Raw genomic sequence first — 24,104 nt, forward strand, 5'->3', positions numbered from 1 at the left:
ATACTAAAATCTCAAAATTAATTGAGAAATAAAACAGAAATACAAGGATGCTTTATATGTTTTTACCTTTATTGGAAAAAGAACAAAATACATGGAATATGTATACTATACAGGGTTTTGGATATAAATAGTCCCTGATATCTAGTTTTCTCGTTATAAACATGAATAATGCATTATTAGACAAGACAAGTGCACTGTACAAAGCTCACTCTGCTTGACTTTTACTTGCTATTGTGCTTCAATTGTATAACATATTTAATAGCAATATAGATTATCATTATCATTGTCATTAATAATAATATTATTATTATCATCGGCATCATAGTTCTCATTGTTATTACTATTGATATTAATATAATTACTTGTATTAGGTATCGTTTGTAAATATATTAGCACACCTTATTCACAAAAAGAATAGTATCCCCAATTATAAAATTAATATGGAAAGACAATTGTTTTCAAATGCTACTTCCACGATTGCAACTAAATTTTATATCAAGTGTAAATTTTCTTCAGATATTAATGCCATCAGTGTACATAATATATACAACGATCGACAATACTAAACTATTAGTAAAATTGTTATATATTTTCAATTGGCGAGTGCTTGACTTAGGACAAAGTATACTGTCCTTTTTTCCTTAATGTATTGAAAAACTTACACAGGCCCAACTTCTTCAGGATCATAATTTTTTACTCTTTTATTATATGCAATTATTTCCTAAATAATCAAACGTTAATCTTGAATTTTTCTTTTAAGTCTTTGAATAAAAAATTGAACAAATTTTACTTACTCTTTCATATCTGGCTCTATCTTCTTCTGCTATTGCCATATACTTTGATTTAGTTTGAAGATCTGTACTCATCCATAGTTTACCCAACTCTTTAGCAATATCACCTACTCCCATTTCTGGATGTAGTTCTCTCATTTTTCCGCGTAATTCTTGGCAAAAATAGAAAAATGCAGACCTGAAATAATATTTATAAAAAATACATCAAACACTAATCAACATCACAGACACGTACAATGCTCTTTTCGGTGCATCTTTGTCTCTGTATCTTTTTGTTCCCCTACGTGTTGGTTTCTCTGTCTCGTCATGGCTCACATAATGTCTATCATAATAATGCATTTTCTTATTGCAATGTGCTCCATCTTCAAGATGTACAATCTACCATGAATGAAACATAATTCTGTTAATTATCAAAATCTCATTGGTGTTATTTAAAATAAACTTACTTCATTCTTTACTGGTACTGCGTTAATAATAAAATTTTTACTTTGCATATTTGACCATTTTGCTTGATTGTTTGAAACACTGGATACATTTCCAGGTTTCATTACAGGTTCACCACATTCTAGGTGTTAAACAATTAATTATGCATGAACTTATAAATTAATAAAATTTCTTTTTAAAAATATCATGCTTTTATAATATATCATTAATATTTAATAACTCAATTTGCAAAGTGTCTAGTATAAATGTCTCAAAACATAGCAACATTTTACCTGGTGTCATATTTGTTTGACCAACAATCATTGTGTCTCGCATTCCAGTATTCAAAGAATTATCACCAGTCTTTGTAAGATAAACATTTTTCCTATCAGATGATTCCATAGTTGTAGAATATTCTTGTCTAATATCCTTTGCCGAAGAGATCAATAAAGTTTCCAAAATTGTAATAATCTATAATAACGTTATGTTACTTTACTTTACTTCATTAAATCATTTTATAAACAAAAATCGTAGAATTCAATAACAAACTAATACCTGTTTATGTTTAAAATATAAAATTAAAGAAATATATGTTTATATATTTTAAATATTTGAAAATCAATAATTACCTCCTCATTTCTAAATTAATAATGAATTTGTTTACAATAACAACCATTAAAAATTAAATATAGTCATAATAAAACATATATAAAATAACAATATAAACAGAATCCATGAGTTTTATATCATTCTTATACTTCCTTTTATATACTAATTTTTATACTTGGATACAATTTTATAACGACTATTAAATATTACTTACCACAAATACAGTTATATGAACCATATAATACTCTATTGTCACGACTTTAATTAAATACCATTATGGATAATTTTCCCAAGCTCTGTAGAACAAACATGACAAAATTCAAAATCTTGTAGTATAAGAACAACAATTTACGAACAAATTCAATTATGAATGAAGAAGTAAAATATACTTTTCACTGTTTCATTCGATATCGTATAATTGATAATATAAATATATTACATTTTATTGTTTAATTTTATTGATATTATTTGTAACAATTTATTCTAAATTCTGGTACATTTATCTCGAATACGTCGCTTTTACAAGCATTACGAGTCACAATGTAAGTTACATACCGCGTGTAATAATAATAGATTGTACATATATATATATATATATATATATATGTATATATATATATATTCAATAATATTTTTGTAAATTCTGAATAAAAAGTAACATTGTCAAAACAATACATTTCCTCGTTACGATACAAACTGTAAAGAGGTACACTCGTAATATAAAATGCTTTTGCAAAAAATGAATATATGTACTCGGTAAAATCACAAAAGTAAAAAAATTAATAGTGATAAAAGTAAGAAAACGAATAGAAATAACAAAACATTCGAATATAATAAAAATACACAAGTAATGAAAGTACGAGATGAATGTAACAAATATTTACCTACAGATGACGTACAAAGGCAATCGCCACTACACAACACAAAATAAAAGCTGCCTTTCACGAGCTACGACGATGCACTACTCAAAAATGTTGGAGTGATAAACGAAACAGAATTAAGTCTAACGCGTAGAAGGTGATTAAACTTACCAATAATAATTGAAAAACAACGTTGCAAAGGTGTTCGTAAAAAGCAACTATAAGCAACGCGGAAAGTAACTTATTAAGCATTCATTCTACAGATCGGTTCTATCTACACGTATCTATCTGTACGTATCACGCGTATCGTGATCAGCATTATACACGGAACACGTATGATACTTAAACGCAACTTTAACTAAACACTGATATTCAGATTTATTGAAATTCCAAATATTCACTAATACAATACTCGTCAGTTATTGAACCATAGAACGCGGATTATTGACGACAGGAGTCGACGTTAAAAAACAGATCGTATAAACCAAACTAATTGAAGCAGATATGACCGGGCATGGCTATTTCACGGTGTGTATGTAGACGCATAATGCGCGCGCGCGCGCGCGCTCGTGCATACATACCCACTGACCATTTATAACATTATTCTCTTTTATTAAATATTGAAGTTTCCATTTTAGTGTCAAATATTCTTTTTTCTTTGAATTTAATTCCTGAAATCATATTAGAATTAAGAAATCTAAAAATTTGTGTACTTAACCAAGGAAATGTTAAGGTAAGTTCATATGTTCGAATGGATGATTTTGTATAATTTCGGACAAAACTCTATTGATTGAAATGAGATCCGAACATTATTATCAAAGTAATGTAAGAATTGCACAAAATACAAGAAAATTATTGATAAATATGACTAATGTTAAAATTATCTGTTATATGTTCTTGATATATCAACTTCAAAAATATATGCTGGCAACAGTGATGCCAGAAAAGCACCTTCGGGTGCACACTCGACATGCTAGATACGCGTACGTGAGCTCGTGGAGTTTCGGAAAGACGACAAAGGCAAACTGACGCATGCCCTCTTTCTCGATTCTCCGAAGCTGTCCGAAGTAATTTCGGACCGCTTCGTGGTAGTCGAGAGAGAAAGGCTCACATTTGCCTTCTCGCTCTTAACAACTGAAATCCGACCTCCCGTCAACGGCATACGATTTGGATTCTCGAGCCGAGATTCTCGACTGCCCAGGCATTTTTACTTTCCGACCTATGTATGCGCACGTAAGCAAAGTATCCATAATGAAAAAAAAATTTTGTAAAATTTATTTTACGGAAATACACGTTTTAAGACCTCCTGATCATATTTTAATTATTGAAAAAAAAGAAATTTTTTTTTATTCCCATGTATGAGCACACATATGTATATGTATTATTAATACGATTGAGTATAAATAGCTAAATGAATTTAAATGAAACTTTAAATTTAAGTTTTATGTTCTCATTTCAAAGTCCGGTTAGACTTTGACTATAATCAGTCCATGGATAATAATGATTATACCTCTTGTTTCATAGTTGTTCCGATATATGTATAGGCATAATGTATAAAAAATCTTTTAAATGTTTCATATAAATCTTAGGACGAATTAAATTTTATATAAAAAAAATTATATTAACTTTTTCTCTATCTTCTCTAGAAAAGGAATGAAATTTAAATGAAATCTTATACATTACATGCTTACTTAAATCGCATTGAAAACGAATACCACAAATGTTTTAGAATAATGTGCAAAATGTGATTGCGATTTTCGCTAAGACAAATTGAAAACTCGTTTCTAACAAGGAAAAGTTGGAATGGTACCAGGTTTTGGGTTAGGTTTTACTTTGAGATATTATTAAAGTTATTACAGGTACTTATTTTCAGAAATAGAACTATGTTCACCACTAATCAGCGTGGCGTGAGTGATGAGGTCTTTGCCTGCAAGTTCCGAACTTCTTCTGCTCTGCTGGTTCGAACCCTGCTTGAACTTTTTTTTTTTATTTATTCAATCATACTTTAATCGTACACTAAATATGACATTATATTTTTGTCTGACCTTCGAATATTTTTTTTTAAAGTTAAATTTAACCGATTACATTTAACATATGTTATTTTCAATGTACGAAGTACATGAATCTGGATGGTACTTTTCACAAAAACAGTCAAAACATAAAAATTTCAAGCACCACGTACATTTACTGAAAGTTTGTTTTCACAGAAATTACAAAATTTTGTATTTAACTCTGATGGAAAGGCCGCTTCATTTACATTGATAAAATGTGAACGATTTTCGGATAGTCGTACCTTGTAGCTCGTACTTTTTACCTTATACTTCAGGTAAAAAGGGATATAGCTGGGAAAAACAGTTTTATGACATTACCTGCTAACTTATGTTACTGTTCTACAATGAAACGCTATGTTTTGTACCTTTAAAAATATTCGACTATGTCCTTTTAAAATTTAAGATACAACCCATACTTTGTATTAAACTGGCAAACGGGATCACTTTTCCTTTGTTTCTAGTTAGTTCTATTTAGTTCGTCATAACAAATTGATACGGTTATCTCAAAACAATCGAGGAAAATCATTATTAATTAATTTCTGCAATTATTAATTCTACTGTTTTGTTTGTTATAAAAGTAAGTACTCTTCTTATTGAAAAATACCACAGCGTGCTCAATACTGGTAAAGAGTGGAATCTCATTTTAATTTATTAATTTTCAATCTTAAAGTATTTTGATTTTCAAAAATCGTATTAATAATATACATATGTGTGCTCATACATGGGAATAAAAAAAATTTCTTTTTTTTCAATAATTAAAATATGATCAGGAGGTCTTAAAACGTGTATTTCCGTAAAATAAATTTTACAAAATTTTTTTTTCATTATGGGTACTTTGCTTATGTGCGCCTACATAGGTCGGAAAGTAAAAATGCCTGGGCAGTCGAGAATCTCGGCTCGAGAATCCAAATCGTATGCCGTTGACGGGAGGTCGGATTTCAGTTGTTTAGAGCGAGAAGGCAAATGTGAGCCTTTCTCTCTCGACTCCCACGAGGCGATCCGAAATTACTTCGAGCAGCTTCGGAGAATCGAGAAAGAGGGCATGCGTCAGTTTGCCTTTGTCGACTTTCCGAAACTCCACGAGCTCACGTACGCGTATCTGGCATGTGTGCGTGTGCACCCGACGGTGCTTTTCTGGCATCTCTGGTCGTATCGCAAGTCACGTGGTTATGTTTACTGAGTCTTCTTGGACGAAGTATATCATATACCGTATAACTGTGTATGTATAACCTGTGTACCGTATAACTGCGTACAATCTAAATTTTATATCGATTCTATCGTAAATGAAGTATCGATTAATAAATTGATGTATGCTTGTCAAGTATCGATACTAAAATACTTTTTTAGAATAGTATTTCATAATTATATAATATTTTATAAAAATAATTTAATGAACAAATAATTTATACCATCATTGATTATGAATAAGTTAAAAGTATTCATAATAAAACATAAATGATAGAATACTCTGACATTTGAATTAAGGTTATATGTATTTTGAGCATTCTACCTTTAGTGATCACATGCTTCACGTGTAAACAAATATACAAAATCATGAAGGAAACTTTGTTATCGAATTGTGAAAGAAAATTCGTAAATAAATCAGTGGAAAGAGGAACGGTATGATTTTGTTAATATTTCATTGCTTCAATTAAATGAGTACGTGATTAAAATTATTCAAATTTTTTAGCGATTAGATGGCAGAAATTTATTGGAAGCACGGCCTGTTAAAATTTATTTTGGATCCAATTGGGGAAGTTGTATGGTTCTACTTGGGCAAACTAGGTATAATTGAGATTAAATACGATGTTTCTTATTTTTCAAAATTTTCGTCTAGCATTAACAATTATTATTTTAGTATACATATATTTATTATATTATCTTCCATCATATAATTTTCACTATCTATTTAATTAGAAAAATAAATATAAAATTTATAAAATATCAGTAAATATTTATTATTTACAACATGTATGAACATATTTTGTGGTATTACCAAATGATAATTTCATTACAGAGCTGTAGCACAAGTAACATCTGATATTCAACAACCTAACACTTCTCGTCCTAATGAAGGAATGTTACATATAAATGTTGAACTTAATCCAATGGCTGCGCAACATTTTGATGGTGGTAAACAATCTGAGTCTTCAATATTGATTAGCAACCAACTCGAGAAGTGTTTCAAAGATTCAAAGTGTATAGATTTAGAATCCTTATGTATAGTAGCCGATAAAAAGGTCAGTAATTATCCAAAAACTAAAAATGTTACATAGAATTCTAATATCACGTGCCTCGTTATTAAGGTATATTATAATATCTAAATAGTTCAGAATTAACCATAGGTATTCTAGTGAATAATGGTTATAATAATTTTAGGAAAACTTCTTAAAAATGATATTGAACAATATATTAAATCGAATAATTAATTTGATACAGGTATGGAATTTAAGAGTTGATATTAATATTATTAATCACGATGGAAATTTAATTGACTGTGCATCGATTGCAACATTAGCTGCTCTTTCGCATTTTCATAGGCCAGATGTAACTTCGACTGGTGAAGATATTATAATTCATCCATTTTCTGAAAAAGATCCTTTACCTTTAACGTTGTATCATTATCCAGTTTGTATCTCTTTTATAACATTCGAAAGGTCAATATCTTTAAATAATTTAATTATATTAAGTAATGCAACTTTAGACACGGGTATTTCCTAAATAAAATTTTGTCTCTTTAGCGGCAATACAATTATGGATCCCACGTATCTAGAAGAAAGAGTTGGAGTAGCTCAACTTACTCTTGGTATAAATTCGTATAGAGAAGTTTGTAGTATGCATTTTAATTATTTGACAAAAACCATGACGGTGGAGGATGTTATATCAGCAGTTTCTAATTACGCTGCAAATTATGCTGCTGAATTACTGAAACAGATTAGAGAAGCAGTAACATATGATGTAGAAGCAAGGTTTACTTTATAAAATTGTATTAATTAATTGTTTTGTAATTAGTTTAATATGACATGTCTAACTTGTTTTAACCTTGTGCACGTCTGTAAAGGTATAAAAAAGATGACCGTAACACAAGTCGTTTTAAAGAATGTATAACAATGAAAAAATTGACTACAATGTACAGTGAATGCATTAGTATTAAACTACGCAAATGGGATGAAATAGAAAAAGTCGCATCTGAAAGTAAATAATTTTATTTTAACAATCATTTATCAGTTGGTTCATTTCATATAAAAATATTTTGAATTTAATGTCATAAATGTGTTAGAAGCTTATACCGAAGAAGATGAAAATAAGTATAGAATTATAAAACCTGGAAAGGGTTCTGCTGAATTAATAATAGATACTGTAAGTATCTTTTTAATTAGAAAAAGATAAAATTGAAATACTTTAAATGCACTTTACAAATAATTTCTGTAGGGCACATCAGTTGGTGAAGGTGGTCCTAATACGTGGAATATGTCAGAATCATCCGAGGAAGATGAAAGTGCCGTTGAAATTACAACCCAAGTAAAGAAGGAAGAGAAAGTGTCAGATAATATAGGTACCACTACATAATTTAGCAGTTTCTTTGCATGGTTTTAATCTACATAATTCCTTTAATGTACGAAATATAAATCACTAACTGATAATTATTGCTGTTTTAGAAATAAGTGAAGATAGCGAAGAAGAAACAATAGAAATGCTGGATACAAAAGATATACTGTAATAAATGTAAATTAATAAAGCCAATAAACAAAAAGACAATTTTACAAGTAGTATTTGATTATTTTCTTTACTAAATAATTATACTTATTTATTAGGTAATAATTTAAAAACTATAATATAAATAACTAGTATGTTAAGATGTACTGTTACAGATATATTTTGTGGTGTATTGTATACATAGATTTTATAAAATACCTATGCCTATTAACAAGTAAAAATTCATACATATACTTTTGATCTCACTAGTAAAATATTATTACAGTAACAAAATTTGTGAAGTAAAGTCTAGGTTATGTGGTATCATTACTTAAACCATTTTTTTGATCCAATTTATTTGCATTAGTTTTTACTGTATAAATGAAAAAACTTAATGCTTCTTTTTCAACTACAGGGATGGTTTTGAAATGCTTCATAAGAGTCTGAAACAATAATTACTAATAATAGATTTATATTCCCATCAAATTTTATATCTGGTTCATTTTTATAAACTTTTTTTTATGAAAAAAGACATACATTATGATATTTAAAGATAAAATATACTGTTATTCATATCAGATGCATTTGCTTAAATTACTTACATCAGCTAACTGAGCTTTGTTTAAGCCTGGACGCGTAGAAACTTTATAGTGCCTTTTGTATCGCCTTAATGTACCAACTTGTAATTGAAAAAGATCAACCTCTGGAAGATCATTATCTGTTTCACCCGAATCTTCTTCTGAATCCTTACGTCTGCGCTGTTGCTGTTGTTTAGATCTTGCACATTGTATTACTTGTTTATGATAATCACAAATGTATATATGACGCGCCTATTGACAAATCAGATATAAAATGATATAAGAGTCTTACCTAATCATATATCATCAAACCTTGGTACTCATACATTTACTTTAAAACTTTGATTATTCATGGGTAATTACAAACAGAAACAAAAAACATTAAAAAAACTCTGAACAAATTATATGGATATAAAAATAATAATTTATATTTTTTTATTTTCAATTTGTAGGCTATGCATAATATTAAGAAATATTCGATTACATATACTCGTATTACCAAAAATCAATAAATAAAATTTGTATATATCACTATGACATTGTTCAATGGCTTTAATTACCCATGAAGAATCTGAAAGATTTGTTCACTATGGATACTAAAGTTCCATTGCCCTCTATCCAATAATCTAAACTTCATTAGTAACATGTAATATTTACAATCATACAAAAGAACAATATTTTTTAAATAAACTTAAAAGAGCACGAGTTTTGTGAATAACCTTAAATGAAATTTTTCTTGATTTTTAATCTTACCACTTGATCGAGATTAAGTTTTAATCGCCGCTGAGTTACAGTTTTTTGAATACGTTTGCTGTAAGAAGCGTTGCCAGCTGGCCGAGTGCATCGTTCACCCTCATCTACAAGGCAACAAATTTGATCAGCAGCTCCTCTGGAATCTTCTTCACCGGTACTGAATCCATTCATTTTTTTTTATTCTTAACATCAACTAAATCAGTATGAAGAGTATGTAGAACTTTAACAACCTCAAAATGTCACGACGTACGTATTTGCGTCAAAAAACGGCGTGTCCCAGAATAAAATGCACTTGGTGATGTCTGCTTTTCACACTCATAATTTTCCGTTGAATTTCATTTGTCATTTGTTATTTACCAACGAAATTCATTTCTTTTTTCGCGATACAAAGTAATTCTTGTTACACGATATTTAGTTTGTATTTGAAGCAAAGATTCAAGCTTACAAATCGATAATTTAAACAGTAGAGTTTGCGTATTACGAACACCTTGAATTATACGACGTCGTCTAACATTTCACTTTCTTTCTTTCAAATAATTTGACGTATGAGTTAGTTTTATCCGTCCGCTACAACAAGTATTTTGAAAATCTTGTTAAAATATAAACATTCAAACCTACTATTTCCTTGCAATGTGTTTTTGTTTTTATAGATTTCTTTCAAATTCTATGACATAACACTTCACACGATTTCACCGCGTTTTATTATTTACACCACTACGTTGAATCACACGTTAACGCAGAGATACCAGAAGTGCACCGAAGGCACTCTCCCACACTATGCCAGATCACGCGTACGTGAGCTCGTAGAGTTTCGGAAAGTCGACAAAGGCAAACTGACGCATGCCCTCTTTCTTGATACTCCGAAGTTGCCCGAAGTGATTTCGGACCGCCTCGTGGGAGTCGAGAGAGAAAGGCTCACATTTGCCTACTCGCTCTTAACAACTGAAATCCGACCTCCCGTCAACGGCATACGATTTGAAATCTCGAGCCGAGATTTTTGACTGCCCAGGCATATTTACTTTTTGACCTATGTAGATGCACATAAGCAAAGTACCCATAATGAACCAAAAATTTTGTAAACTTTATTTTACGGAAATACACGTTTTAAGACCCCCTGATCATATTTTAATTATTGAAAAAAAGAAATTTTTTTGTATTATTCCTATGTATGAGCGTACATATGTATATTATTAATACGATTGAGTATAAATGGCTGAATGAATTTAAATGAAACTTTACATTTAAGTTTCATGTTCTCATATCAAAGACCGGTTAGACTTTGACTATAATCATCCCATGGATAATAATGATTATACCTCTTGTTTCATAGTTGTTCTGATATATAAGCATAATGTATAAAAAATCTTTTAAATATTTCATATAAATCTTAGGAAGAATTAAATTTTATGTAAAAAAAATTATAGAAACTTTTTCTCTATCTTCTCTAGAAAAGAAAAACTTAAATGAAATCTTATACATTACATGCTTACTTAAATTGCATTGAAAACAAGTACCACAAATGTTTTAGAATAATATGCAAAATGGTGTCACTTGCAAAGGGTTGATTGAGAAATAAATGTTTGGTAATTGAAGACTGGGTTCTAACAAGGAAAAGTTGGAATAGTACCCGGTTTTGGGTTAAGTTTTACTTTGAGATATTATTAAAGTTATTATAGGTACTTATTTTCAAAAATAGAACTACATTTAACAACCAGCATGAATGGTTAGGTGTTTGCCTGCAAATTTCGAGCTTCTTCTGCTTTGCAGGTCGAATCCTGTTAACACAAATCTTTGGTAATTATGTAGAACAGGTGTTTCCTCACCGATTTCAATTATTTTTGGATATGTTGTCGGGGGCATAATTCTGAACAACTTTTTCCTATACATGTTACCGCCGCTCAACCTTCTTTTCCGAGATATTTGTGTAAAACTCCGGTTTATTTATTTGGACGCAACGCATTCCAGTTTCCAATTTGTCCCGGGTATTAGTTTGGTTTGGGTTAGATTAGTGCGGGGGGGGTGCGCGCCCGCTTGCGGGCGCGTAACGCATGGTAGCTAACCGATCTGAGTTTAGAGATTTGAACCAGAAACTTGCGGATGCCCGTTAACACTCCAACTCACATCGGTTCGCTAACATGCTTTACGCGCCCCCACCCTTATCTAACCCAAACCAAACTAATACCCGGGACCACAGCCGACTCTAGTACTGTCCTCCGCTCACTTGAAGTCCCGCGAGACGGCACAGGGGCAAGGGTAGTCGGACCGCCCATTTATCTGTCTTGCTCACTTGCTCTCAGGCAGTCCACATGTGTGTGTAACTGCCGCGACGAATAGCGAGCTAGAGACCTATGTGTGCGTGGGAATACGTGTGCCCCTTCTACTTCTCCCGCATTCCTTCCGCGGGACTTCAAGTGAGCGGAGGACAGTACCAGTGTGGCCAGATCTGGCATAATTGAGTGCATCGAAATCGACAACAGTGACGACGAACTTCCTTAGCGTCTAACGGAATGGTGGGGATAGCAGGCATACACTACCGCACGAGCCACGTGTACGTGAGCTCGGCACTTCGCACAACTTCGGTAAATCGATAAAGAACGCTAGTGTGAGCCTTTCCTGCTTGCTCTTGTAAAAGAGAAACAGCTGAAATACGACCTCGCGATAATCGGCATACGATTCCAAGTCTCGACTACCCCAGCATTTTTACTTTCCGACCTATATGTAAGGTATAAGGAAATTTATAAAGTATCATAATGAAAAAAAATTTTGAAATTGTTTTTTAGCGGAAATACACGTTTTAGGACCCCCTCATCATATTGTGACTACTACAAAAAAACATTTTTTTTTTTTGTTCCTATGCTATTGACATAATTGCGTCTAAACGGCTGAATGAATTTCAATGAAACTTAACATTGAAGTTTTATGTTCTCGTTTTAAGGTCTCATTATATTTTAAGCGTGATCAGTTCCCATATAATGATGACTATACGTCTGTAGTTTTATAATTATTTCGATACATATACATCATTTGTAACAAATTTTTAAAGCGATTTATATAAATCTTAAGAAGGATTAAGATCAAATATACTTTTCTCCTATCTTTCCTAGACAGGAAAAATTAAACGAAATCTTATGCCTTGCATACCTACCTAAACCACATAAAAAACGTATTCCACAAATATTTTAGAATAATGTTGTTCAAAGCAGTCTTACTCGTAAAGGGTTAATTAAGGGTTAATTAAAATGAAAAACTACTCTTAGCCAGTACCGTGCACGCTACAGAAATAGATTACTACTGACTTTTCCCACTATGTTTTTTAATAACCGTATCAAATTGTTACACACAATCAAATGTTATATATTTGACTTAACTTTACATAACAAAATAATTGTAACGATAGGTAAAACAATAACGTGCACGCTACCGTTCAATGGAAACCACGGGAAGGTGGTGGTCACTTCCATCAGGAGGGAAATGTAAAAAATTGTTATTTCTTTGTAACATTATCACATGCCGTATATTAAAATGTTTTTATTAATGTAATGAAATTACAATATAATGAAAAACTAACTCGTGAATGCATTAATTTTTATTAATATACACACGAGCCATAAAAATGGAAAAATGATATAATTGTTTACATTTCCAAAGGATGGGATGTCGGGATAGGACGTTTGCGATTAAGCTGGCACGTTATGTCGTGCATTGTTGCTCTTACGGTACCGTGACGTAAGTGTAACAAGGCGCGACATTCTACGTCATAGCCACACTATCTACAGCAAGCAATTTCACTAACTAAAAATATACGGCAAAATATAAGCAAATAAATGAAGAAAAAAGATGATAGTTAGAGCAAGCAGAATAGTATTTACAGCAAGCGAAATACGTAAAAAAAGTAACAACGCGAGACAAATTGAACGACTATTTACATATTAGCGATGTCTAAAAAAAAATATTTTGGACATCACTAACAAGACTGCGGTTGCAGTGTAAGCGCTTTCGCGTGACGTTATGGCACATACATGTATCACACCTTGTTGCGCCTACGTCGCGGTACCGTTGACGTAACAAGACCAGTCTACCGCGACGTCGCATGAAAACGTTTATACTGTCATTGCAGCCTAATAGTACGAATTTACTAAAGAGCTTTTCTCTGGAGAGAAAAATCTCTCTAGAGAAAAGCTCTGTAGTAAATCGGTACCTTAATTTTAGTCATATGACGTAGCGGGAAAATTCTCAAAGTTATTGTCATATGTTGCGTTTAATCTTAAATTACACTTTTGCTTCTTAGCAAATCTATGATATAAATTTTTGGAATACAATAGAGCTAGATGATCGTCATCTACCTCCATGGGTTGAGAGTTTTCCCTCTGCGCCTTTAACGAAGATTTCACAACGCAAATAGAGTTGAGGCTGGCCGAAGAAAGTTTATTCCGTTTCTTTGTTTTTATGTCAGGTAACATGGAAAACAATCTTTCTGCATCGGCATTGGAATTTGGAAGTGATCTAATTGTATTTACTAATTTCATCAATTCAGGAAATTTAATTTTATAGTCCAAATTTCGCGTTAATAAAATTGTTTTCCAGAAACCATCGAATTTCATCTCGATAAGCGTCTGTCTACCTTTCGTTGTAAATTCCAAAGGCAATACTGACCATTCTGTTTGCAGTCCTTCTTCGTCGAAACCGCCGAATTTCTTAGCGATTAAGAGAACATTTCTGAAGGAAATGTCTCTATTTGTATCATTTAATATTAAAGTGGGTTCAAAAACATACAACTTGCTAAGAAATTCGTCATCGATTGGCAATCGATGACGAATTTCATTTGCAGCTGTAATATAAAACATTAAACAATTTTTCCTTACGGTTTCTACGATGTCGGACTTGCCTTCTGCATTCAGTTGATGCAGAAAATTAAGACACTCTGTTCCTAAATTTATACTATTAAATGGGAGTTGATTTTCGACTACAGAAAAATTCATCATTCTTACTAAATCCATGTGTTTCAAAAGCTGCGGTTTCAGAAAATTGCGTAATATATCGCATAAAAGTTCTGCCGCAGTCTTTTGAAGCAAATGAATTCTTGTCTCTTGAGTTTGAAAGAAAATGCTAAATTTATAAAAAAACTCAAGAGCGTAATTTAGAAAATAAAGATATGCTTTGGCCTCTGGATTTTGCATCGAGATTAACAGACGTTCCCCGGACTCTGATTTCTCGCTTATTGTCAATTCTTGCAAAAAAAGCAATACAGAGTCCCAATTCTCTAAAAGTGTAACTACGGATGTATAATGCGATAACCATCGCGTAGAACACAATTTTTAAATTTTTCTGTCGGTTGTTTGAAAACATTGCTGAAATTCGCGGAATATAGCCGAACGTTTGGGACTACTGTATATGAAAGTTGCTACTTTTCGTAACAACTCCTCGCATATGTCTGGAATGGTATTGCACGCTTCGCGCACTACCATTGCAGACAGATGACACGGACAGCGGACAGTCAAAAATTTGTCCCTGCATTTTGTTGCAAGCTTTGTCATAAAGGACGAGTGTCGCCCTGTCATGACAGCAGCGTTGTCACATGACAACGCGACAATATTTTCGAACGGAATTTCTCTTTGTATCATGGCAATTTCAAATGTTTTAAATAAATTATCTGCGTCACAATTTCTGGCATCGAGATGTAATAATTCTACCAATTCCGTTCGAACATCCAAAGTCTCGGGTGCAACATAACGAACAAGAAACGTCATCCATTTCTCGTTGGTCGAGTCGGATGTTTCGTCAATATAAATAGAAAATTTAGTGTTTTGTAAAACACTAGAAATACGTTTTGTTTCTAAAGGATACAAAACGTTTGATATAATATTTGAACACTTTGTTCGACCGAACGACATATGTTTCAAGACATCAGGATCTTGCCCAATGTCTTTGAAAACTTCAAGAATCGTCTCTGCGGTTCGATACGGAATATTTTTTTCGGCTATTAATTTGGCAAATTTGATTTCCGCGGATTTTATCCTTTCATCCAACGACAGAGGCGATTCTTCGGATTGCGTCGTAACATTACACTGTTCTACAAATTCAATTTTTTTTTCTGTTTTTCAATATCCACTAGGTGACTCTTGTAGAGCTTTGTACCCTAAACACGAATCTGAAAATGGAATTGCTGTATCACCCTCAGTTTTCGAAAAACACGAGTTTTTGTGAAAACGTACAATTTTGGGCAAAAGCGAGGTATTACGCTAAAATTAAAAACATCAGACAGTTCCAATTAATCTTAAAAGATAGAGGAGAGATTCCTGAATATGCTAACATCGATAGTTATAATATTTTGTACTTTTGAACGGTTGTAAATGATCGCCAAAGTTTGAAAAAGTGTCGAAGTACATACTTTATACACAATACTTTTGCATATTTACGAAAAGTTGTTTACCTGACACGAAATCTATACACAGGATCTGATTCTGCAGACATTTCTGAAGAAGAAACTGACCAACAGAAGTGTAAAAGCTGTTCTCAATTGTCACAGGTCGAAAAAATGTGTATTTGCAACGCGTGCACGACGTTTGACCGCCACGCGGCCATCGCTTGCTTATCTCGGCGCGGCAGTGCCGTAGCTACCTACAAGCGAAACTGGTATAATGGTGCAATAGGGTATGCACTCTGTATATAGTATGTTTGATTTTTTTTTTGTAACTTTTATTGCTTAATATATTTGTATACTCTAGGATACTAATCACTGAATTATATTTTCAAAATCCATGTAAACTTATCAATGGAATCACTCGAACATGTACGCTTTTCTAAGAAAGATCTGGGGTAAATCCTTGCTATTCACACTTCGCTCTTAGGAATATTATTCCTATTCTGTGAGGCAACCCAACAATAAAATGTTGTTTATTTTTTTACGGCTTTATATTTAAAAAACCATTCATATATATACAATGAACATTGAAATTGTTTAGTAATGGAAATGATCGAGAAATGTTTTGTACAAATCCACAAACAGATTAAAAAATAAAAAATGATAAACATATACAGGAATTAGGAGCCTAAGATATTATCGGTGTCGCATCCATTATGCGTAGCTACGGCACTGCCGAGCCGAGGTAGGCTAGCGATGGCCGCGTGGCGGTAAAACGCCGTGCACGTGTTGCCAATACACATTTTCTCGACCTGTGACAATTGAGAACAGCTTTTACACTTCTGTTGGTCAGTTTCTTCTTCAGAAATGTCTGCAGAATCAGATCCTGTGTATAGATTTCGTGTCAGGTAAACAACTTTTCGTAAATATGCAAAAGTATTGTGTATAAAGTATGTACTTCGACACTTTTTCAAACTTTGGCGATCATTTACAACCGTTCAAAAGCACAACATATTATAACTATCGATGTTAGCATATTCAGGAATCTCTCCTCTATCTTTTAAGATTAATTGGAACTGTCTGATGTTTTTAATTTTCGCGGAATACCTCGTTTTTACCCAAAATTGTACGTTTTCACAAACACTCGTGTCTTTCGAAAACTGAGGGTGATACAGCAATTCCGTTTCCAGATTCGTGTTTAGGGTACAACGCTCTACAAGAATCACCTAGTGGGTACGGAAAAACAAAATTCGTGTTGAACAGTGTTATTATTCAAATTGTCTGCGTTATCGTTACTCTTTTTATAATTCTCAATGTGACACTGAGAATCTGCATGATTATAAATCGTCGATAATCGACATGAAAATTGTTTGTTGCAAACCGAACAGAACCATGAATAAGGGTCGCCGTCGACTTTATGCAACCATGGCTTGAAATAATCATTCTCAAGCCATTGAGGCACAAAAGTCCTTTTAGAAGTACTATTTTTTTTATGACACCCAGATTCTCCGTGTCTATACACGTTTGAGGAACCGCAAGAATAAGACTTATTGCATAAAGTACAATAAAAACGACTTCTATCATGGGGTATTGCACGTATCCATGATTTAAATCTATGATCATTTATCCATGAAGATAAAAAACCGCGCTTACACTTATTCTTCGATTTCACAACCGTTTCCATGATATAAAAGCAGAAAAGCAAAAGAACAGAAAATTACAGAATACCTACGCGAAAGCTTTTTTTCAATTTAAATGTCTCAGAATGACCTACGGCACGTACCTTTAAATTTCTCCTGATGTTCGTCCTCGTCGACCGAATTCAACTGACTCAAGAGAAACAGCAGTGGCTCGAGCACGTGGCGATAGTGTTTTGTTTATACTGCTCGCGCATCGATGGGCCGTTGAAATGCCCGGACGAAGAAAGGACGTAGATATACAATATAGCCCAGTTCCCATAGGTTTTTAAAAGGCAATAATTAGAAATAAAGTTCTATTGAATGAATAACAGTATATAGACGTCAATTTAATATATTTCATTTTGCAGAAATGAATTTAGAGGGGAATCAAAAAAAAAGGAAAGAAGAATATAGACGTTCTAATATATGGCATGTGATAATGTTACAAAGAAATAACAATTTTTTACATTTCCCTCCTGATGGAAGTGACCACCACCTTCCCGTGGTTTCCATCGAACGGTAGCGTGCACGTTATTGTTTTACCTATCGTTACAATTATTTTGTTATGTAAAGTTAAGTCAAATATATAACATTTGATTGTGTGTAACAATTTGATACGGTTATTAAAAAACATAGTGGGAAAAGTCAGTAGTAATCTATTTCTGTAGCGTGCACGGTACTGGCTAAGAGTAGTTTTTCATTTTAATTAACCCTTAATTAACCCTTTACGAGTAAGACTGCTTTGAACAACATTATTCTAAAATATTTGTGGAATACGTTTTTTATGTGGTTTAGGTAGGTATTCAAGGAATAAGATTTCGTTTAATTTTTGCTGTCTAGGAAAGATAGGAGAAAAGTATATTTGATCTTAATCCTTCTTAAGATTTATATAAATCGCTTTAAAAATTTGTTACAAATGATGTATATGTATCGAAATAATTATAAAACTACAGACGTATAGTCATCATTATATGGGAACTGATCACGCTTAAAATATAATGAGACCTTAAAACGAGAACATAAAACTTCAATGTTAAGTTTCATTGAAATTCATTCAGCCGTTTAGACGCAATTATGTCAATAGCATAGGAACAAAAAAAAAAAATGTTTTTTTGTAGTAGTCACAATATGATGAGGGGGTCCTAAAACGTGTATTTCCGCTAAAAAACAATTTCAAAATTTTTTTTCATTATGATACTTTATAAATTTCCTTATACCTTACATATAGGTCGGAAAGTAAAAATGCTGGGGCAGTCGAGACTTGGAATCGTATGCCGATTATCGCGAGGTCGTATTTCAGCTGTTTCTCTTTTACAAGAGCAAGCAGGAAAGGCTCACACTAGCGTTCTTTATCGATTTACCGAAGTTGTGCGAAGTGCCGAGCTCACGTACACGTGGCTCGTGCGGTAGTGTATGCCTGCTATCCCCACCATTCCGTTAGACGCTAAGGAAGTTCGTCGTCACTGTTGTCGATTTCGATGCACTCAATTATGCCAGATCTGGCCACACTGTCTAGTAAGTACTAGCCGTGCTGTAATAAAATAGCAACACCGCGGGAGTCCGGCTTCGATATACCTAGCCCAACCTACCGTAACAGCCTCCCAGCCTCCCACTACCCACCGGCCGCTGGGCTACATAGGCTCCATCTACCGGCCTTCCGGTCTCCCGCCTATCTTTCAAATGTTTCAAATATTAATGTACTGAAGTCCATTAAATGTGAGCAACGGAGCAATAATCCAGGTGTTTCATTTATTTATATTAACTCTACAGATCCTGATTTTGGTGTGTAGCACACTTATTTAATATAATCTATAGCATTTTTGGACATTTTGTTTTATATACATTTTTTTTACAAATTTCACATATTCATTAATAATGCCACGGCGTTGCTGTGTTCCCAATTGCAAGGGAAATTATGATAGTACCTTAAAAGATAATAATTACAATTCTATATTTTTATTCCCCAAAGATGAGGAATTGCGGGAGAAATGGACACCATCAAAATATTCTGCCGTCTGTAGTTTGCATTTTGCAGAAACTGATATTGAAAGGTACCACGGTATTCTATCGCCCAATGGTGTACTAGAGAATGTTTTGTTGAGATGTCCAAGGCTTATAAGGAATGTAGTACCCTCCATTTTACAACCGAAAAATTAGAAAAACGATTTGGAAATTATAGACTTTTATCTGGTTGTAATTATCATGTGTCATATAACGAAATAATTCATGCAGAAAAAAAAATTAGATTAAAACATATATTTACAAAATCGGCAAATTCGTTTTCTCTTACTGAAATCAAAAATAAATTTCGAATTTGTGATGACAATAATAACGATCTTCATGATCTTCCTACTGATGTGACTTGTTTCTCAGGAATCTTCGATACCGAATACTTGTCCGATTGTGTTGTAGATGATTCCATTAAAATTTATATTTTTGGTTATGGGTCCCATTCTGTTGCTAAAAAATTAAATTGCAATATATGTCGTTTATTAGTTGTGGAGGATAAAGGTAAAACTGTAGGCGATGTATATTTTGATCACTTACAAAGAGGGGGCCTTTCTGTCCCCACTGAAGAAGCGATAGCCTCATTTATTCATATTGTTGCGACGGACTGAAGATGCATCGTTGCGGCAACGCAGAGATGCCAGAAAAGCACCGCCGGGTGCACACGCACACATGCCAGATACGCGTACGTGAGCTCGTGGAGTTTCGGAAAGTCGACAAAGGCAAACTGACGCATGCCCTCTTTCTCGATTCTCCGAAGCCGCCCGAAGTAATTTCGGATCGCCTCGTGGGAGTCGAGAGAGAATGGCTCACATTTGCCTTCTCGCTCTAAACAACTGAAATCCGACCTCCCGTCAACGGCATACGATTTGGATTCTCGAGCCGAGATTCTCGAATGCCCAGGCATTTTTACTTTCCGACCTATGTAGGCGCACATAAGCAAAGTACCCATAATGAAAAAAAAATTTTGTAAAATTTATTTTACGGAAATACACGTTTTAAGACCTCCTGATCATATTTTAATTATTGAAAAAAAAGACATTTTTTTTTATTCCCATGTATGAGCACACATATGTATATTATTAATACGATTGAATATAAATAGCTGAATGAATTTAAATGAAACTTTACATTTAAGTTTTATGTTCTCATTTCAAAGGCGTGTGGACGGATTCAAATACGTGAACACTAATCGTAACTATGTAATTATATTATTTAATATTTACTAACTATTTAACATAAAGAACATAAAAGAAAGACATAAAACGTAAACGTAAAAGATCATAAACGTAAAACTGTGATTGCTCTCGACTAACGTTCGATACAGAGTGACGTTCCTGCAGTCAAAGTCGACCCTTCCTTATTCCTATCTTATAATAATGATCTAAACAAAACGCACGTTCGAGACGCAGTCTCTAAAACGTATTTCAGCTTAAACCTAAACACCTCACTCGATACCTACTCTAGCTTAGACTAAACACTCCTATCGACGCAAACGATAACGGTTCTCCTAGCCACACACATACACTCCTTACAGATTATACCTCTTGTTTCATAGTTGTTCCGATATATAGGCATAATGTATAAAAAATCTTTTAAATGTTTCATATAAATCTTAGGACGAATTAAATTTTATATAAAAAAAATTATATAAACTTTTTCTCTATCTTCTCTAGAAAAGAAAAAATTAAATGAAATCTTATACATTACATGCTTACTTAAATCGCATTGAAAACGAATACCACAAATGTTTTAGAATAATGTGCAAAATGTGATTACGATTTTCGCTAAGACAAATTGAAAACTCGGTTCTAACAAGGAAAAGTTGGAATGGTACCCGATTTTGGGTTAGGTTTTACTTTGAGATATTATTAAAGTTATTACAGATACTTATCTTCAGAAATAGAAATACATTCAATAACGAGCGTGGCGTGAATGACAAGGTATTTGCCTGCAAGTTCCGAGCTTCTTCTGCTCTGCAGGTTCAAACCCTGCCAAAACAAATCCTTTTTTTTTATTTTTTCAATCATATTTTAATCGTACACTAAATGTGACATTATATTTTTGTCTGACCTTCGAATATTTTTTTTTTTAAATTGTATTTAACATATGTTATTTTCAATGTACGAAGTACATGAATCTGGATGGTACTTTTCACAAAAACAGTCAAAACATAAAAATTTCAAGCACCACGTACATTTACTGAAAGTTTTGTTTTCACAGAAATTACAAAATTTTGTATTTAACTCTGATGGAAAGGCCGCTTCATTTACATTGATAAAATGTGAACGATTTTCGGATAGTCGTACCTTGTAGCTCGTACTTTTTACCTTATACTTCAGGTAAAAAGGGATATAGCTGGGAAAAACAGTTTTATGACATTACCTGCTAACTTATGTTACTGTTCTACAATGAAACGCTATGTTTTGTACCTTTAAAAATATTCGACTATGTGCTTTTAAAATTTAAGATACAACCCATACTTTGTATTAAACTGGCAAACGGGATCACTTTTCCTTTGTTTCTAGTTAGTTCTATTTAGTTCGTCATAACCAATTGATACGGTTATTTCAAAACAATCGAGGAAAATCATTATTAATTAATTTCTGCAATTATTAATTCTACTGTTTTGTTTATGTTATAAAAGTAAGAACTCTTCTTATTGAAAAATACCACAGCGTGCACAATACTGGTAAAGAGTGGAATCTCATTTTAATTTATTAATTTTCAATCTTAAAGTATTTTGATTTTCAAAAATCGTATTAATAATATACATATGTGTGCTCATACATGGGAATAAAAAAAAATGTCTTTTTTTTCAATAATTAAAATATGATCAGGAGGTCTTAAAACGTGTATTTCCGTAAAATAAATTTTACAAAATTTTTTTTTCATTATGGGTACTTTGCTTATGTGCGCCTACATAGGTCGGAAAGTAAAAATGCCTGGGCAGTCGAGAATCTCGGCTCGAGAATCCAAATCGTATGCCGTTGACGGGAGGTCGGATTTCAGTTGTTTAGAGCGAGAAGGCAAATGTGAGCCATTCTCTCTCGACTCCCACGAGGCGATCCGAAATTACTTCGGGCGGCTTCGGAGAATCGAGAAAGAGGGCATGCGTCAGTTTGCCTTTGTCGACTTTCCGAAACTCCACGAGCTCACGTACGCGTATCTGGCATGTGTGCGTGTGCACCCGGCGGTGCTTTTCTGGCATCTCTGCGGCAACGTGAAGACTGTTCCGCAACGATGTGAAACCAGCTCCTCCGAACGAGCGGAAGCGAGAGCCCGTTCCTTCCGGTTGCCAGAGGAACCGGCAACGATTCGAAAGATCAGAACTACGTGAGATCTCATAGAGAGCGGACGCATTAGAATTGTGCACTGCTCGAATAAAGCTTGTTCTTGTTAGGTGGTTCACGTTCTCAGTTCTACGTTAATCTGTTCCGTGTTAATATGAGTTGTGCGCGAAACACCTCGTCCCGGCGCAACAATATGTATGCAATAATGGAAGCCATAATAAATGATGGCAATTTAGAATCTCAATTTTTGCAATCTGGAAATCATAAACATATTTTATGTAAATTAACATATATTAGCATTCAATCAGACATACATTATTTAGCATTTTCAGATACATGCGTTTGTGGTCGAGCTTACCAAAGTATTTGGTTTAAATTATTATCAATTTTTTCAAATATTTTATTAAACGATTATGTGAAAACTGTAAATAATAGTCAGTTGGAAACACGTACAGACATCACTTCTAAAAATCGTAAATTAAAAACTTTTAATAGGAACTAGATTTTCAATGATTTTTTTTAATTTCATCTTTCTTAAAACATTAATTTTTATATATATATATGTAACTTATTCCTTTCAATATGTTTTAATACATTAATAGAGTTTTATTTACTTGCTTAGTATATTTTTATTATGAATACTATTTCACAAGATTCAAAGTTTTATTAGTTGTATTTCAAGAGAATTTCAAAGTATGTTTTGATATGTTTTGTTATTAATATTATTCAAAATTATTTATTATTATTTCAAAATGTAATACTTTATTTCTTTAAGAATACAAAAGTTATGTTTTTGTTATGTTCTATTTAAAAATATTAATTTTATTTTAGAAAATGGGATGATATGGCTATTGGCGAACCAGCCATTATAATAAAAAAAAAGGTAACGCGCCATGGAAAATACCCCTAGGGTGGTGAGGAAATTTTTCACAATTATCATACTGTCCTCTAACACGATTTTATAATTAACTCCATAATTGTTCCTTTCAATAGCTAATTATGC

The 24,104-nt window shown here is 32.9% G+C and overlaps 3 protein-coding genes across 6 annotated transcripts; 1 reads left to right on the forward strand and 2 right to left on the reverse strand.

Moving 5' to 3' along the window:
- Positions 1-54: 54 nt before the first annotated feature.
- Positions 55-3,198, reverse strand: LOC122403549 (high mobility group protein B1-like). 2 transcript variants are annotated; one of them, XM_043407138.1, is made up of 7 exons: positions 2,855-3,198; positions 2,038-2,119; positions 1,508-1,685; positions 1,238-1,356; positions 1,027-1,169; positions 795-969; positions 55-721 (listed from the first exon to the last, which is right to left on the reverse strand). In XM_043407138.1, exons 2-7 carry the CDS (start codon positions 2,059-2,061, stop codon positions 659-661), a joined length of 702 nt encoding a protein of 233 aa, XP_043263073.1. In that variant the 5' UTR covers positions 2,062-2,119; positions 2,855-3,198; the 3' UTR covers positions 55-658. The 2 variants fall into 2 exon arrangements, with proteins under 2 accessions (XP_043263073.1, XP_043263074.1); XM_043407139.1 differs by lacking the exon at positions 2,855-3,198 and adding an exon at positions 2,708-2,818.
- A 180-nt stretch (positions 3,199-3,378) lies between these two features.
- Positions 3,379-8,498, forward strand: LOC122403544 (exosome complex component RRP45-like). Of its 3 annotated transcripts, none has more exons than XM_043407119.1 (10): positions 3,379-3,416; positions 6,251-6,354; positions 6,425-6,519; positions 6,752-6,974; positions 7,174-7,391; positions 7,476-7,703; positions 7,796-7,929; positions 8,015-8,094; positions 8,167-8,290; positions 8,394-8,498. In XM_043407119.1, exons 2-10 carry the CDS (start codon positions 6,289-6,291, stop codon positions 8,453-8,455), a joined length of 1,230 nt encoding a protein of 409 aa, XP_043263054.1. In that variant the 5' UTR covers positions 3,379-3,416; positions 6,251-6,288; the 3' UTR covers positions 8,456-8,498. The 3 variants fall into 3 exon arrangements, with proteins under 3 accessions (XP_043263054.1, XP_043263053.1, XP_043263055.1); XM_043407118.1 differs by lacking the exon at positions 3,379-3,416 and adding an exon at positions 5,924-5,953; XM_043407120.1 differs by lacking the exon at positions 3,379-3,416 and having other exon boundaries at positions 6,110-6,354; positions 8,018-8,094.
- Positions 8,499-8,623: 125 nt separating this feature from the next.
- Positions 8,624-10,487, reverse strand: LOC122403553 (histone deacetylase complex subunit SAP30 homolog). Its single transcript, XM_043407143.1, has 3 exons — positions 9,762-10,487; positions 9,033-9,260; positions 8,624-8,873 (listed from the first exon to the last, which is right to left on the reverse strand). The coding sequence occupies exons 1-3, from the start codon at positions 9,930-9,932 to the stop codon at positions 8,745-8,747; spliced, it is 528 nt and encodes a 175-aa protein (XP_043263078.1). The 5' UTR covers positions 9,933-10,487; the 3' UTR covers positions 8,624-8,744.
- Positions 10,488-24,104: the final 13,617 nt, after the last annotated feature.

The sequence above is a fragment of the Colletes gigas genome, unplaced genomic scaffold (genome assembly GCF_013123115.1).
Source record: "Colletes gigas isolate AHSC1104 unplaced genomic scaffold, ASM1312311v1 Colletes_gigas_Sc00059, whole genome shotgun sequence".
Taxonomy (NCBI): domain Eukaryota; kingdom Metazoa; phylum Arthropoda; class Insecta; order Hymenoptera; family Colletidae; genus Colletes; species Colletes gigas.